General features: G+C 35.2%; 1 protein-coding gene across 3 annotated transcripts in view; it reads left to right on the top strand.

The window, feature by feature from the left end:
- The window catches only part of Kitlg (KIT ligand), a 79428-nt gene extending 62692 nt beyond the window's left edge, over nucleotides 1–16736 (top strand). For all 3 annotated transcript variants that reach the window (XM_020162337.2, XM_074084088.1, XM_074084087.1), the window contains 4 exons: nucleotides 3643–3752; nucleotides 4445–4512; nucleotides 5505–5581; nucleotides 12437–16736. In XM_020162337.2, coding sequence (XP_020017926.1) covers nucleotides 3643–3752; nucleotides 4445–4512; nucleotides 5505–5544 — 218 coding nt within the window. In that variant the 3' untranslated portion in view covers nucleotides 5545–5581; nucleotides 12437–16736. The remainder of the gene's footprint in view (nucleotides 1–3642; nucleotides 3753–4444; nucleotides 4513–5504; nucleotides 5582–12436) is intronic.
- The last annotated feature ends 262 nt before the right edge of the window (nucleotides 16737–16998 follow it).

The following is a 16998-nucleotide window of genomic DNA, read 5'->3' as shown; positions in this document are numbered from 1 at the left end:
AATAGCTTAAGGAGGCGTGTGTAGAATTTTATGGTGCTTCTTCTTTGCACAACTACCTTCCCTCAAATAACCCACCTTTACAACCCCAGCCAAATCAACAACCTGAACTTCTACCTCTGGCTCCCTGTCTCGGTGAGACCACTGAGGCTCGTTTAGGTTCTGTCTTCCAAACTTCATTTTGAAAAGTGCCACCCAGCCAGGAGAGCCAAAAATTAGAAAGCCAGGACAATCCTGGGTCTTACTTTGTATTTTTCCTCTCTCTTGGGAATTATGCTTTCATACTGCTGAACACTAATTTCTGAAAGTAGTTACCTCATATAATTTGTCCATAATATATTTATGTAGGTTTGTCAGACTAGTCTGCTACCATCATGGTTAGAAATAAAAGATTTTCCTACTGACTTCAAAAGAAATCAAATGAAAATACCTATTCAACCCTGTGCCTCTGAATCTGAAGGTAAATTTTAAATTGCAAGATGAATGGACAGTCTTCTTTTTTGTTTATTTTTTCTTTCTTTTTTCTTCCTTTTGTGAAAAAAATATAGGGCTTTCATTTGTCATCAACTTTTGGCTAGTTATGATGTCAATCATAAATATAGGTATATAGGTATCTGTACCTATACATCAGACAAGCTCTTGTGGTGCTCACATTCTAAAAGATAGAGCTATAAATAAAATCCATATAATACAGGATATAGTATGTATAATAAAATTAATAAATTATTTTGCTTGTACCAGAAAGGAGATAAGACTTTTATGGGAGAACAGTTAGGGAAATTTGAAGAAAACATGGTAATATTCAGGTATAAGACTGAAAAACTGGCTGTGCTAATCAGAGGAACACAGCATATAAAAGAAATGTATAATATACAAGCCTACCTTTTAATCAGACTGCCTGGATGTACATTGCATACAGACATAGTCCTTGGCTTTCTGTGAAACCTTGGGGAAGTTACTTAAACTCTCTAACTTCTTAGTCAATTCAAGGGTGATAATCCCTCCTTTATACACTTTCTGTGAGTTTAAATGAGTTAGTACATGAGGAGTCATGCCTGATATCTAGTGAGAGTTCATCATTAATTATGAAGATAATTAGATACAATAAGGTTGTGGCTCAGTAATTGCAGTAAACATGTAAGAGTTTTGGATGTGAATCAAGGAGTATCTGTTTGCTTGTTTCCTAAGCACCAAGAGATTACCATTCACTGGTAATGGAGTTCCTCACCAGGTTTACATTCTAAAAAGAAGCACTACAAGATTATGGCACCATTGCTTTGTGTTATATTTTTCTAGATTTTGATTACTATTAGTCAGAACAAACAAGTCAATTCACATGAAATTTCAGCAGTGAACAGTTTTAGTAATAACAGGACACTATTTAGTAATAACCCAGGAATTTAGGATTACTCATCAAATCCTGTTCAGATGAGCTTTCCTTCCCTCAAGGTCTCTGCAGGCAGTCTTTACATTGAAGCAAACCTTTCTTATCATCTTGGGCTTTGGCCTCAAATGCCCTTCATATGGACCTCATGGCATACTGTTCAAATCTCATTAATTCCCGGTAGATAACTCTGTTGGCAAGTGGTAGAAGCCCTCCCTGGATGAGGAAGCAAGTTTTCTTATTTTTCTCTTCCTGCAGGAGGGAATTAGTGTCCTTCGAGAACTGAAAGCCTGGCTTTTAAGAGTGAAATAACAAAAGTAAGATAACATTGGCCTCTATAGGAGGTGATGCTCAGGTACCTTTCTTTCCCTTGTTGTTGGGATTCCTCTCCCTTCCTCTGTTCCCAGGAGGATTGATGCTGCGTCATAGATTTCAGTACTTGAATTGGCTCATAGTCCTAGGGGTGTAACAAAGTGGTGAAAATTAGCAATCCTAGTAGACAGTGGGGGCCACAGCAGGAAGTCCATCAAGGAAAATACAAGCACAAATAGCCTATTATTTATTTATTTATAATGATACTAAAATCCCTAAAATAGGAGGAATTGCTTACACCTCCAAACCTATTCCTCATAGAAAGCACTTCTATGAATGGTAGTGAAATCCTAGACTATCCCCCATAATCTTATATAATCTTTAAAAATAGCTATATTATAATAATAGTACTACTCCAGTTATATTCACTCTCATTTTATAACTCAAGTTTTTTCAGTGAGAAAATTCGTATTGAACACCAGTTTGACATATCTAAAACACAGTCTGTCATGGGCTGTAGGATGAGTGGTGGGCCAGAGGAACCATGAACTTTGTCTCAGGTGGCAATTTGTGATATGTAAATGGTGAGCCTACTTCCCACAACTGCCTGCCCAACCTCTGCACCTTATAGTAGATATTCATCCTTTATTGTCTCCTCCCCTCCAACACACACACACACATGCACACATGCCCATGAACACATATGCACATGTGCACACATGGAACCATCTTAAGATTGAAGTCTCTTTGGAAACAGGAAATTCTTGCAGTTCATGTATATTGGGGGTATGGGGAGTTCCTGTTCTATAAGTTTATTTTCCCCTTGTAAATTATGATGCACACACAGTGCATCTGTTCTTTTATGTGTTTTAGGTATGTTAGGTATAAAATTGGTAGTTGTAAGCAGACCTTATAACCCAAGTACTTTTGCAATATTAGCCAAAGTAGTCACTTTATGACGAGTTTACATTTTGCTGAGATAATTGTTAGAAATTAATAACTTGTCCAAAAGAAAATTGCAAATTTTAACTCTTACAAACTAGCAAATATGTGTCAGTGCTTCCAAATAGCTACGTTTTCTTTGTAAGAAGCCATATAGAAAAATTTGTCCTTATAAGTTTTGTGTCGGAAGGAAGAGATTCTTGTGGAAAATGTATTTTGTTTGATTTATAAATCATTCTGCTTTCTATGGGTGAATGAGACAGGACCAGGGAAGGGGTGTGGCAAGACAATCCCATTTGTCTCTTTGTCACAAAATTACTTGTTTAAACTTTTTGTGTGAAGTGTCACTGGTGCCTTCAACCATTCTTTAAATAGTTTCAAGCTTTCAATGTAAAAATGAAAAATACAACCCATAGCCCATAGCGCGATACTTGGCACTACCTGGCATCCAGTAAGTGTGTGATGAAGATGTGAGTGAGCAAACAGTCATGCTTCTAAGTATGGGGACCTAACAAACATCATCCCTGTAGTGCACACTTGATGATAGTATTTGCAAAAGACCAAATCTACATGTATGCATACAGTCCCAGTGCAGCTTGTAAAGCTTCATCTTTAAAAGTTGGGGGCAAGATGTCAAGAGAGTAAGAAAATGAAGGCAGTAGAAGATAAAGACACAAGAGATGGATTTGCTTGATAGCAGAAATCATCCCCCCCAGGAATACACCAAGTGTGTTTTATATGCATAAACATTAACCGAGTGAAATCTTTCTGTCTATTGGGGTCTTCTTTTTTTTTCTTTTTAATACGATCATCTTTTAGAGATTATGTGGACTTACTGCTTTGTACAAATAATACTTAGCAGAAAAACCAGCCTTTCAAATACTTTAAACAGATATAGATCAAGAGCATTTTGTGGAAACAGTTGAGAACAACCACAGCGTAAGAGGAAAACCTATGTGATGGGACCTCCTGTATTCACCAGATGCTCTTTAAATTTAAATTTGCAGGGAAAGCAGTAAATTCTACTGGAGACTCTGACCTACAATGGGCAGCCATGGCATTGCCAGCATTCTTTTCTCTTGCAATTGGCTTTGCTTTTGGAGCCTTATACTGGAAGGTAAGTATTGCTGTTACTTTTTTTTTTTTTTAATCTCTTGACTCACTTTACCTATTCATTTGCTCATGCTATATATATGTATATGATTAGCAAAATTCTCTTTTCCAAGAAAGGATCTTACTGATAAAACAATGAGTCTTACCTTAACTTATAGTCTCAACAAAATTTAAATTTAAGAAACATTTCCACAATTTTTCATTAAGCTTTGGTTATAGTCTCTCTATGTGGGAATGCACACTTAAGGAATGGGACCTGGTTTAATAATTTGAACTGAATATAAAATGGAAGAAAATATGCTGAAAAATCATAGGATGTGCTTAAAAGCCAAATAGAAAAATCATTTGTATTACTGCTATTTTGAATTTCTGTTCTTTTGTTCTTTTCTTATTGAAGCTTGTCTAAAAATTTTAGAATGTGCTAACTCATCATGACTCAGCCTTTAGAAATATCTTTTGAATTTAATTACTCTTTAAGTCTGACAGTTTCTTTTTTGCTGTTTCACCCCCAACATCCTAAAAATGCATTCTTTGAAATCATTTTTTGCAAAACCATTCTGCATGCTGAAAAAAATGTTGTTGGAGTTAATTGACATTAAAGATAAAAGTGAAGTTCACTAACCTCTTAAAGATATAGCAGTCATTGATAACTTTTTTTTTTTTTTTTTACAATATATGCCATTGTTCTTTTTCCAGAAGAAACAACCAAATCTTACAAGGGCAGTTGAAAATAGACAGATTAATGAAGAGGATAATGAGATAAGGTATTTTGTTTTGCTAGACATTGGTGTTTCTTTTATTGTGCATATTCACGCTCATAATGTTTGTAAGAAGTTGTTCGCTCGTGATCAGCTCTCAACCAGTATGTCCCAAATCGTTTCATATTTCTGACCTTTTACTGTCTTTTTTCCCTTTCTGCACTGTCTCGTCAATCCTACATTTTTATTTACCTATAGAATACCTTCACATAAATGTCCCTAAAAGTACATTCTCCTTTTCTCTTTCTTTTCCACACTATTATCAAAATATACTGATTTCCTTAAATTCTTGGCAATATTTATCTATGTCTATATATCTGTTGGCTGAGTTGCTGCCACAGAATCTTTTGTTTAGTCCTTCTGTATTTAATGTTTGTTACAGTCTTCCTTAAGCCCTTATTTGTGATGTCACTTCCTATTCAAAATACTTTCAGTGACTTTGTCTTGCATCCATAATATATTTTTTACTGCCCTTAACTTTTCTCAACTTACTTATTATTTTCTTTGAAGCTAAATACATTGTTATTTTTGTTTGTTTGTTTTTGCTATACTGGGGTTTAAACTCGGGGCCTTGTACTTGCTAGACACTCACTCAATCCCTTGAACCACACCCTTAGCCCTAGACACATTGATTTAAGATGCTTTTCAGCTTACTGTAACTCACCTGTGTTACTCTACTGCCTTTTCCCATATTGCCCCAGCACTATTATCTTCATTGATCTTTGGTAATAATTTTCAGTGTGTTGCTTTCTCTCATATCATGCCATGTATGTATATACACATATTAAGGGTATATAAGCATTTCCAGTAAATACACAAAAAATTTTTTAAGTAGTTGGGGAAGCTGTCATAATACTTATGAAGGTAAATTTCCCACCCAATTTTGCAATCTTTTGCTGCTATATTTACCAAAAAACTAGCCTTTTACAATGCCCAGATCATGGTGTACTTCAGAATTTGTCCAAAAACAAATAAACTTTTTTCTTGTTCTTTTTCAGTATGTTGCAAGAAAAAGAGAGAGAGTTTCAAGAAGTGTAATTGTGGCTTGTGTCAACGTTGTTACCTTCATACATTGGTAAGTTTTTAGAAGTCAAGCTGAAATATTTCGTGAGAACTACATAGCATCTTAGAGGCCAAAATTTAGAAACAAACTTATGATTATGTTCTCAACTAAGCAGATGCCAGAACTTAAACCAAACTTGTTGCACAATTGAATTATGCAAGTCTCACAATATTCTCAAGTTCTGAGAGCAAGCAGTGTTAGACCTGATTCGTGGATTCATCTTGTATGGGAGATATACAAAAATTATCAGCTGATATTTTTAACTTGTATTATTTTTGAGAATAGAAAGTAAATTATACAAGAGAATAGAGCAATTTAAGACTAACATAAAATATTAGAAGAAGAAAAATAAATAAAACCAATTCCATTTAGGTGTAGCTATCATAAGATGACAGTATTCCATTGTTAGATGCTGAAAAAGAGAGAACTGAAAATGTCTCCCTGCCATTTTAAGGGAAAGGAGAAAAGGTCAGAGTATCTTATAATCAAGAGAAGAAGGCAAAGTGCCATGTGCTGCAGGACAGGTAATAAGTATCCTCATCACAGTGCAGAGACCAGAATGCAGTGAATATAAACCAGTGACAGATACCTGCTGTGATTGTGTGGTTTGGGGAGAGACTATATCAGAAAGGAGAGTAAGACATGGCCAGAAAGGACTGATGTGAATTATATTGTGTTCTAGCTGCTTGTTCTATTCCCAAGCTTGGGCATGGTTGAGAGAACACCCAGAATGGCATCAACTCAATCCAGAATCGATTCATGCTCTCCCTCACTTTTCCTTCTTCTTCCTGTTTATTAGTTTTGCTGTTGCTCCTTGAGTTCTGGGTGCATTTACAACAGTGGTGTAGGAATGTTCACTACTCTTCCTAAACCCTCAGTTCTTCCTACACTCCCTTGTATTGAGGATCACTTACTCTCTTAGATTATTAATGACACAGCCTCTGGTAAACTCATCTTTTTACTTAAAGGTCACTGTCCTTCCAGCTTTCACTTCTGTCCCAGATTCCAAAATTATCTCCAGATTGAATCTTCCCCCCCAGGAAGCTGGGACATAGAGTCTTTTGCCTCTAGCTCTAGGAACTCAGTTTAATTAGGGATAAAAAATCATTTCTCAACAACCTGACATAGCATGATGTAATAATTACTCCACTTCTTCATTTTTAACCTTCAAGCCTACTCTTGGTCACCATGAACAAGGCATGAATAGCATCCTCTCTTTCCTGCTCCCATCCTGGCTTCTCTCTAGGTTCAATTCTTTCTGTACAATAATGTAAATGAATAGAACCTCTTTATTTTATGGAACAATATTCTCTTAAATCATTATGTTTCCTAGAAACCCTTTTCTCTGCCTTTCAACCCCAATACAAGCCTCACTTTCTTAACTCCATTTCATTTCTCTTAGGCTTGACATCCATAACCACACACTAAATGGTTAATTAAGTCTTAAAAGCTCAAGTAATGTCCTTTGTTGTTTGGTTTGGGTTGCATTGCTGGGATCTTGTTTTAGCACACAAGTCTTCTATCATGTGGTTTTTAGTTGTGGTGTTTGTCCTGTGACACTTTGGAGAATGGATTATTATGGGGAAACCCAGGCCACTTGTTTAAGAGGAAAAAAGATGGCATTTTAAAGCAACCATAGTCAAACAACTTATGCTTTTTTTTTTACTAGTCAGGTAACATGCAAGGACAGGATCTGGGTCTGTGTGGTTCTTGCCGTATCCCCAACACGGAACTTGTTGCTTGTGCAATGTGGGCCCTTGATAAATGTTTGTTGAATGAGAGACTGACCAAATGAATAAGGCTTAAGTGAAGTTTAACCAAGTGGTAAGAGATGATTCTTCTGAAGTAGGACTTGTTTTTGTATTGTGTGTGTGTGTGTATGTGAATATATTTAATTTTCTGGTTTTGATCAGTGGGCAGTCAGGTGTACACAGCAAGTCATTCAGGAAGTCTATTGTTAGTTTTATTTTTTCAAAAGCATGAACTATTACTCATGTATAAAATGAATCAAATTAGACAGGTAAAAGAAGTTCAGAAGTGTTCAGAAGTAAAATCATCACACGTATTGAGTGGTCAGTGTGAAATGGATGGTGGGATAAATGAAGAAGTCTGTGACTAATTCTCTTTTGTCATCATTTCTGCAGAGCTCTGTGAAGGGTCAGTGCAGAGTCCACCACTTCCAAAAGTCTGGCTTCCCATTAAACTAATCTCTATTTGTGGGCTTTCAATTAAATTTCGTTTGACTCTTGGTAGAATATCATTTTTGCTTATCACTTAAAGATATTTTTGTCTTCTTTGAAACCATGAGCTCTTACAGAGAAATATTTGTTTCTGTACTTAATCTTGGAATCCCACCAAACTATATAACTTATACTTTGTACATGTAAGTGATAAATAAACATTTGTTGGATAAATGAAGACATGAAAAAAAAAACTCAGAGAATTACAATAAGGTAAGATTAAATTTATGGAGATAAAAACACAAACATAAGAGTTCAAATGCTGAATTGAGCATGGTGGCTCATATCTGTAATCCCAGCTACTCAGGAAGCAAGACTAGTAGGTTTGTGATTTTAGACCAGTCTGGTCAAACAGTTCACAAGACCCCATCACAATCAATAAAGCTGAGCAGAGGGGCTCCTGCCTCTCATTCCAGCCACATGAAATATAAATGGGAGGATCATGGTCAGACATAAATGTAAAACCCTATCTGAAAATTAACTAGAAGCAAAAAGGACTGGGGTCATGGCTCAAGTGTTAGAGTGCCTGCCTAGCAAGTGCAAAGCCCCAAGTTTAAACCCCAGTATTTCCAAAAGAAAAAAAAAAAAGAATTCAAATGCCATGGAAAAAATAGGGTAAAAGTGGGAGGGAGCAACCTTATCACCAGGAATCTGCAAATCCCAAAGTCAGATGTGTATCATCTGTAGTAACTGACTGACTAACTATTGTATAGAGCAAAGCCTACGCTTGTCCTTGTACCAGACCCTCCAAAGGGCTGAGTGTGGCAGTGCACACTGGTAATCCAACTATTTGGGAGGCTAAGGCAGGGAGATTGCAAGTTGCAGTCCAACTTTGGCAACTGGACAAGACTCTCTCAAACTAAAATTTAAAGAAATAAACAAAAGGAAGTAGCTGAGTGATAGACTGTTTACCTAATATACACAAGGTAGTTAAATCCCCACTATAGAAAATGAATGAATAAACAAAAAAAACACCTCTCTAAGGAACTTTAAATCTACTTTGGTGAGAGAGAAAGGATTTTGGGAGCAAAATATAACCTGATGAAACAGGAAATCTTCCAAATATTAAGAATAACTATGGGAAAAAGTGCCAAAATAGAACAAAGTGCCAACATACTTGAAAAAATTAGATGTAATTTGGATAATAATCACTTTCTTGGTTAATGAGAAAGGAGAAACAAAGAAAAAGCCTCTTATTTATGACAAGTATTTCCCCTAAAATATAAGATTTACCAACTAAAGCAAATTAAATCACAACAAATATTGGAACACTGGAATAGTTAACTTTCCAAAGGAAATAATCTATAATTTGGAAAGAAAAAGAAGTAAAGAAGATAAGTATTTTAAAAATAAGGAAAAAATGTGGTGGGAATTAGCTAATAAAATAGAAATAAAACATGTTTGCTTCTAAGAAAAAAATTCCTAAAATTGTGTTTATTCAGTGTCAGTGACACATGAAAACATTTACGTGAAAGTTAAAAGTCCACCATGTCACCTCACTGATGCCAACTACCCTTTAAGAACACTTCATGTATTGAGTTGTGTGTAGCACAGTTTAAAAGAAAGAAATAAAATAGAGATAAGTTACATTTAAAGCCTCATTTATGATAGTATATTATGAGAAATTTTTGCTTTTCCTTGTTCCCACAAATGGTGATTCCAACAAACTCTTGTAGGTACTTTGTAGATACGAAACTTAGTGTAGCCTAGTTGTATCATAAAATTGCTTATAGCCTACAAAACAAAATAAGACATATAGAGAACAACTTTTTAAAAGTAAGCTCTAGGTTTATACAGGAAGCAACAAAGGGAGCTAACAAAGAAAATGCAATAAGAACTTAATGTCAGGGCTACTGCACATGGTTGTACAAGATGTAAACTCAACATCACCCTACATATTGGTGTGAATATCTAGAATTGTGCCAGGTGCATCCATATACAATCAACTTATTTGAAGAGACTGAGAAATCATGAGCAACAGACAAAAGTCTTCATTTTATAAGTGATGGAAGTAGCTTTGCACTAAGATAGTTATTGGATGATGATTCAGAGTTTATTACCAATAGAAGGAGTTTCTCTAAATACTGCAGATTGCATAAACTAAGTCAGGAAGGCCCCAGAGTAAAAACTGTTCAAAGTTTTTACAAATGTAGTCCAGAGGAAGTTATACTCCACAGGGTCAATGCTGAGAAGAAAGAGGGGGTATCAGTTTGAAAGGTTCTGAATTCTAGGAACCTATTCTGTGCTCTGTTACATAAGACAAAGAGCTGTTTGAAGGGGTAGAAAAGAGGTGCTAATCCCATCAAAGCAGAGGTTTAGGAGGTCAGGTGTTGGTGTCGATAGAAGGATATGGCAGCAGGAGGCCCATCTTCCAATCAGATGATCACCTGAACTAGGGTCAGGGCCATGGCTAAAGGAAAGTAGGAAAATTTGGGGACATTGCAGGAAAAGAATCAACAGTTCCTTGTTACTGATGGGATGTGAAGCTAGACAGGACTCATGTATGATTTGGAGTTTATGGGATTAGCAGATGGTGGTGCTATTAAAAGAAAATGAGAAGTCAGGAAAAGGAACTGTTGGCAAATATTGGTGGAACTGACCAGCAGCCAAACATGTTAGACTGGAACTGCAAAGAACAGCTGGGGTTGGAAACCATGGATTTGGAATTTGGGAGTCATGTATAAAGAATCTTAATTGGGACCTTGGGAGAAAGACTGCTTACTCACAGAGAAGGCTCAGTCTGGTTGACAATTCAGTATCATGTATTTATAGCATGTACTCAGTTAAACAGTTCCTTGACTTACTCCACCATGGTAAATGTAGAAAGTAATTCTCATTACAGGTAAGCATGTGGAAAGACTGATAAAAGAAACACATACTAAAATGTTTCTGTAGATCTGGGCTATGATAAAACAAAATCCATCTTACAATTGAAACAAGGACAAACTCAAGTCAAGCTTGGATGTTTAGGGCACAGGACTCTGGAATGGTAGCTTACAAATTATCAAGATCTATGAATTTTTACTGGATAATTTTCTAAAAATTTCTGGAGCATTGGGAATTTTGTTTCTGAGCTTTCTTTCTGTAGCTACCTTGCAAAGTGGGGAATGAGAAGGGACTAGACTTGTGTTCAAGCCTTGGCTCTGAAACTTAATAGTTGTAGGACCCTGAATGAGTCAGTTAATGTCTTTTAACCCCTGGTTTTTTTTCATATGTAGTCATGTACTACATAACAGTGTCCCAGTCAACAGTATGTTGAGACCTGTATGATCGTGATCCCAAAAGGTTATAATATAGCCTAGGTGTGTAGCGGGCTATACCATTGAGGTTTGTATAAGTACACTCTATAATGTTTGCACAATAGAATCACCTAAGACTTCATTTCTCAGAATGTATCCTGTCATTAAGGGACACATCACTGTATAATGAGGGGAAAATAATACTTGTCCTGCTTATTACATGAGATTGTTATAAAAATCGAGGGTATCATTATAAAAATTGTAGTGTGTTCTATGGGAAAACAGTTGTCAGCCTTCAAGTTTATATTCTTTGCTAAGTGACCCAGGGACAAAATAAAAACTCTACATTTAATTAAGTCTATAATTTCAGGTTATATCCTTTTGCTTTTTGTGAATCTCTTTTGTTTATTTAACTATGCTTTGTTTTTTAAAATATCCCCTATATATTTTTGATTTCTGAAATTTACTCTCAATGTCTCTTAATTTTTCTTTCTGGATTTAATTATGCTTTCCTGAATTACTGGAAAGTTGAAAACTCTGAAAGCTCAGTGTGTGAACGTCAGCATTAAAGAACTGAAACAAAGTATGGCTTTTATTCTTTACCAAATACAATAAGCTGTAGTGAGGGCAAATGTAGTGCCAGAATTTCAGTCTTTTTTCTTTTGAATGGAAATTTGAATGAGATCTTGCTACTGCTATTTCCTCAGTTGGGGAAAGTGATTGCTAGAACCTAACTAGACAGCCAAGATACTGAAACTGCTCAGTGGCTATGAGGCTGTTACTTGTTACAGCCTCTGACCAGGTTCTCTACCTGTCCTAAGTAGCTCTTTCATGCTGCTCCATCTGTTTCTACTTTCCACTCTCCAGACACTGCCTTTTCCTTCAACTCTTCTTCACTCACCTGTATACTATTCTACATACTAGAGAAACTCATGGCTAAATAGATAACCCACATATCACAAATTGAAATAATTGTTGGTATTCCTGGAGGGATGGAAGCCACAGAGTACTCATTTATCTATTCTTATATTCAAAAAGTATTTATTGAGTTTATTCTATGTGCCAGGCACTATTATAAAAGCTGATGTTCAATAGTAAAAAAGGTGACATTCCCTGACCTCATGGAGCTTACATTCTAATGGAAGGAGATAGACAATAAATAATAAGGAAGGTCATTGGAGATAATCTTAAGTGTTTCCATGGAAACCATAGAGAGTGGCTGATCATCACAGCCAAGAAAATTGCCCAGTTCTTTTAGGCTAAATGTAATACACAATGTCAATCTACTATTCTTTCTATGGTCTTATATGAATTCTGCTATTGAGAATGAAAGGAGGGTAGAAAGCAGACATGCCATAATCTCTCTTTTTTATTTCCTTCTTTTCTAGGCTGGTAACAGTTCATGTTTGCTTCATAAATGAAGCAGCTTTAAAACAAATTCCTATTCTGTCTGAAATGACAGACCTAATCTTTATCTGTTCTTGCTACCCATGACTTTATGTGGATGATTCAGAAATTGGAACAGTGTTTTACTGTGAAACTGGCCATGAATTAATCATCTTTAAAGAAGAATTTGCATGGAACAGGACTCTGTTTGAAGGACCTGGAGTCTTGTGGTCTCATTCAAACTTGCAAGTGATGAGGGGAGAGAAAGCACGTGTTCCAGTCCACATGCACCATTTGCATGGCTCCAGAAGTGTCTAAGTGCTGAAGAACACAGCTTTACTCTTCAGTTACAACCTAAACCTGTAGTTGTCCTGATCTCTGCAAGTCAATTTCAATCTGGAGAGTGGGGGGAATAATTTTTTTTTTCAAAGGGAACTAGAAAACAATTTAAAAAACAAAACTCAGTAACATCAGCCACTGAATGGAGTGGAAAGCAGTGAATGGGAATGATGATTGGAGCAGGCACATCAGCTCTTAGGTGCTGATTAACAAAAGGGGTCTGACCTTGATATCTTCCTGACAGACCATGCTCACCCATATCCCACTAGAGAGAGGAACATGGTTGGCTGGTTCTATCCATGCAGGGGAGCCAGTGCTGAATTAGAACTGTGATGCATTGATGTAGGGAAGACTCTCTGAAAGTAGTCATTGCAGGAAGAAGTTATGAACACTGACCAGCTGAAGACTGGGCCAAGAAGGACACTTGGCCCCTCTAGTGACGTTGGCCTTTTCCCTTGATCACTCTAGAGTGTATAAATATATTATGACATGTTTATCTTCTAGAACTATTACAAAGGTATGTAAACGGACTTGGGAGAAAATGCTGAATCTATGAAGTTCCCATTTTTAGTTTCCATCATGGGAGAGAATAAAAATTATGATTATTTAGCATCTAGGATTAGAAAACCACACCCACATGCTGATATGGGTGTTGAAAACTAGGTTACTTGGATTTTACAAGACTGCAAAGAATCAGGAAACTTTAGTTAACTTTAGCATAATCACCATTATGTGTTTAAAGGAACCATTTATTTAAAAATCAGGCACTCTATATTCATTAAGGTTCATGAATTATAAATAAAAAGAGAGCTTTATGTAGTTATGCATGTCAGTTTGCTATTTAAAATGTGTGACAGCATTTGTCATATTAAGAGTGAATTTGCCAGGAATTCCTAAGGTGGACATTGTGCTTTTAAATTAAAATTTGTAAGACACTATGTAAATTCCCCCTTACCATTTTTTATAGTCAGAAGAACACCTGGCTAAAGTCAAAAAATGATTTTTCTTATGGTTTGATTTTGGTGAAGATTTTTTTTAATGTATCATGAGCAAATACATAAAGGGATCCAAAGTTTTTCATTTTAATTTAATCCTTATGATAACATTATTGCCATATACTATAACTATAAGATAACCATTTTTAAATGTACTTATTCAAAATGGCATGAAAAACAAACTGCTAGCTTTTCTTTGGTTTTAAAAGCCCAAGAATTTCTAGTATGTTTGGATTTTAGCTTGTATTCAAAGCGAATTCAAGTGCAGCTCCAGTGTGTGGCCTTTGCTCTTTTTTATACCAAAGAGCTCAAATAATTTCCATGGTCCCTTTCTTCTCTGCAGTGCTGTGGTTCCTCAGGCACTAGTTATTTTCTCTAAGCCCAACCCAAGTGCATTGGGGAGCTTCATTAACTTGTTCAGGCCCTCAAATATCCCATGGTACAATTGATTAGCAATAAAATTAGAGATCAGTTTAATTGCTGAAAGGACCTATCTCAGTGTGTGGCATAGATTGTTTTGGAAACTAGGTATAGGTTAACTTGAGTTACATGTGTGGGTGTGTATAGGTTGAGAATATTGATATTTCTCAGTCTGATGCTTTGATCTATTTATCTAGAAGTTTCAATTTACTTGAGCATCTGAAAATGCTATTTACTGAACTTGAGTGTACAATAAATATGCTTTTGTTCTCAAAGTTAGTTGTTGGGTTTTAACACTCAAGGGCATGGTCTTAATCAACAGACCTAAGTAAACAAATTTAACAGGTTATAAAATTTAACATGGTAGGGATGGATATGTGTCCTGCCTATTATATGTATTGGTTCATTGAGAGTTACATGGATTGTCAATTTTTAAAACACTAAGGTTCAATAAAATGCATGAACAATAGAAAAATGCTGAATATTGCTTCGGATGCTAGCTGCTTGGATATTAACTATGTCATATCTGCTTTCAGATTAAAAATATGTATCTTTGCTTATTTTATCCCATATATGTTTTGAATATCCTTTTACATAAATTATTTGAAAACTCACAACTGAGATGATAAACCATGAAATTGCCTTTTAAATTGGTGCCATGTATCTGATAGTGTCTCCAAATTGCCTTTTAATTAAAATATTCTCAGAAGTCTGCAGATTCTAAATATACTGAAAGCTTTGGACCTCTTTGATAGAAACCAAGTCTGTAAAGAAACTGGCTCTGTGATATATGGGGCCTTCCCAGTGACACTGAAGTGTTCCTGGATATTGTAGAATAATCCAATGGGCTTACCACACTGTCACGTTTAATGAGTGAGAGGCAAATTGATGTTTTTCAATATGATAATGAAACAAGAAACTGATAATCTTAAAAAAAAATTACATACATGAAAAAGTATGTGTCCATAAAGTACTTGCTTTTAGTAGGAATTAAACACACATTGCTGAGTATTAATGTGCTTTGGAGAAACTGTGTTGAGTAATAATAAATGAACAGAAAAGTCTATTCTGAAATTGTGGCTGTTTCCTAATGTGTTTTTGCAGTAGGTTTGGTTTCAAGATTTAATCCTAATGTGGAGCCTTTAGCCATTCCATACCTAGTCTTCTTTAAGAAATATGTTTTTCAAAAAGGCAGCTTGGCACAGTGGGATGGACGTTGAGAAAGCTTGACAGGAGCCTCTACTCAGCCGTTAACTAACATGGCAAGTCACCTCCTCCTCCCCACTTGGATCTCAATTTTATAGTTAGCTGTATGGTAAATTCAGGGGTCACTCCTTAGGGTAAGGCCTTAAAATAAAATAAAGCAGAAATTGTTCCATACAGAAGATCCAACTCTGGTCTCTGAATAAGCATCTCGACTATACAAAGTCTTGCTGTTTTTGTTGCTAATGTAAATAGGGTCCACTAGTAAAAGTGAATTTCAGTCTCCAATCCAGTGAATTGATAATGATTTACATAAGAGATGGCTTTTACCTTTGCTTAAATAAATGTTTTTGGATCACCTTTGAAGAATGAAAACCAGTAGTGCATTTTAGTCAGGAAGAACGACTATAAAATGTGTGTAACATTTGGAAAAGCACCAAAGTAAGCATTAAAATGTTTTCATTTTATTGAAAGCTAAGAGCAGAAGATCTAAGATGCTCATAAAGTTTTGAATGCCAACAGGCATTTTAAAATCAATTTATAAAAGGATAATACATAAATTACATTTAAAATTGGAAAGTGGGACAAGAACTTTAAAGTGAGCCAGCATATCTTTGAAATAATATTCTTCTGAATTGGCTTTAGCATATAGCTATTCAGATTAAAGTTCATTTATGGAATTTGCTTACACAACTCATGGTGTTATTGCTTTCCATTAACTAGCTTGAAATGGCTTTGTGAACATAAAATAACAAATGGTACTTTCACTTCATAATAAGGTGTTATTTTAGAAATGATTCATATTAAAATGGGTATTTATGATCCTAAAATGTTTGCTAAGCATTGTCAATCTGTAACTGCCATCTCCAACTATATTCTTATAACCTTGTTCATCTAAAAACCATAGTGTTTTCATTTACTTGATTTTTGAGCTATAAGACTCACTAAATATAATTTCCCAATCAAAATAGCTCATTCTCCTATATTCTAAGGACTAATGTATGATTTTACTGTCCACTTGCCACTGTTTTTTTTAAGTCAACGGACTTGAAAAGTATTCAGACATTTAGATGGATGCACAGATATATCCCTAGTTCAGTCATTGATTGGAGTTTGAATATTGTAATGTAAATGTATGTCAACACTATTCTAAATAGTTTTATTATGACCGAAGTTTAATTAAATAAAAAAGATTGTAAAATGTGATGTGTATGTGTATATACTGTATGTGTACTTTTTAAAATAGGTATATGTCCTGACCCTTTTTATACAGGTTTGAATTTGAAATTACATTATATATACATATACTTTATTGTTCTAAATAAAGAATTTTATGCACTCTCAAGTTTGCACTGTCATTTCATATCTTAATGTTGTCACCATGTTCATAAAATGGATTTGCATTTATTAAGTTCAAATCAATTTTTTTCTTGTGAAAGCTTTCATCATTACTCAGCACTGTAGAAATATGGATTCAAGAGAATAAGAAGACATTTAAATTCAATAAATATTTATTGATTATTAAAATAAGTAAAAGTAATTGAAAAAGATAAAGGTGAAATAACACATTATTTGTTCTGAAAAGTTTTATAACTTACTAGAACCAC

This window comes from Castor canadensis, chromosome 8 (assembly GCF_047511655.1).
Source record: "Castor canadensis chromosome 8, mCasCan1.hap1v2, whole genome shotgun sequence".
Taxonomy (NCBI): Eukaryota; Metazoa; Chordata; class Mammalia; order Rodentia; family Castoridae; genus Castor; species Castor canadensis.
This window is presented reverse-complemented; position numbering and strand designations above follow the sequence as displayed.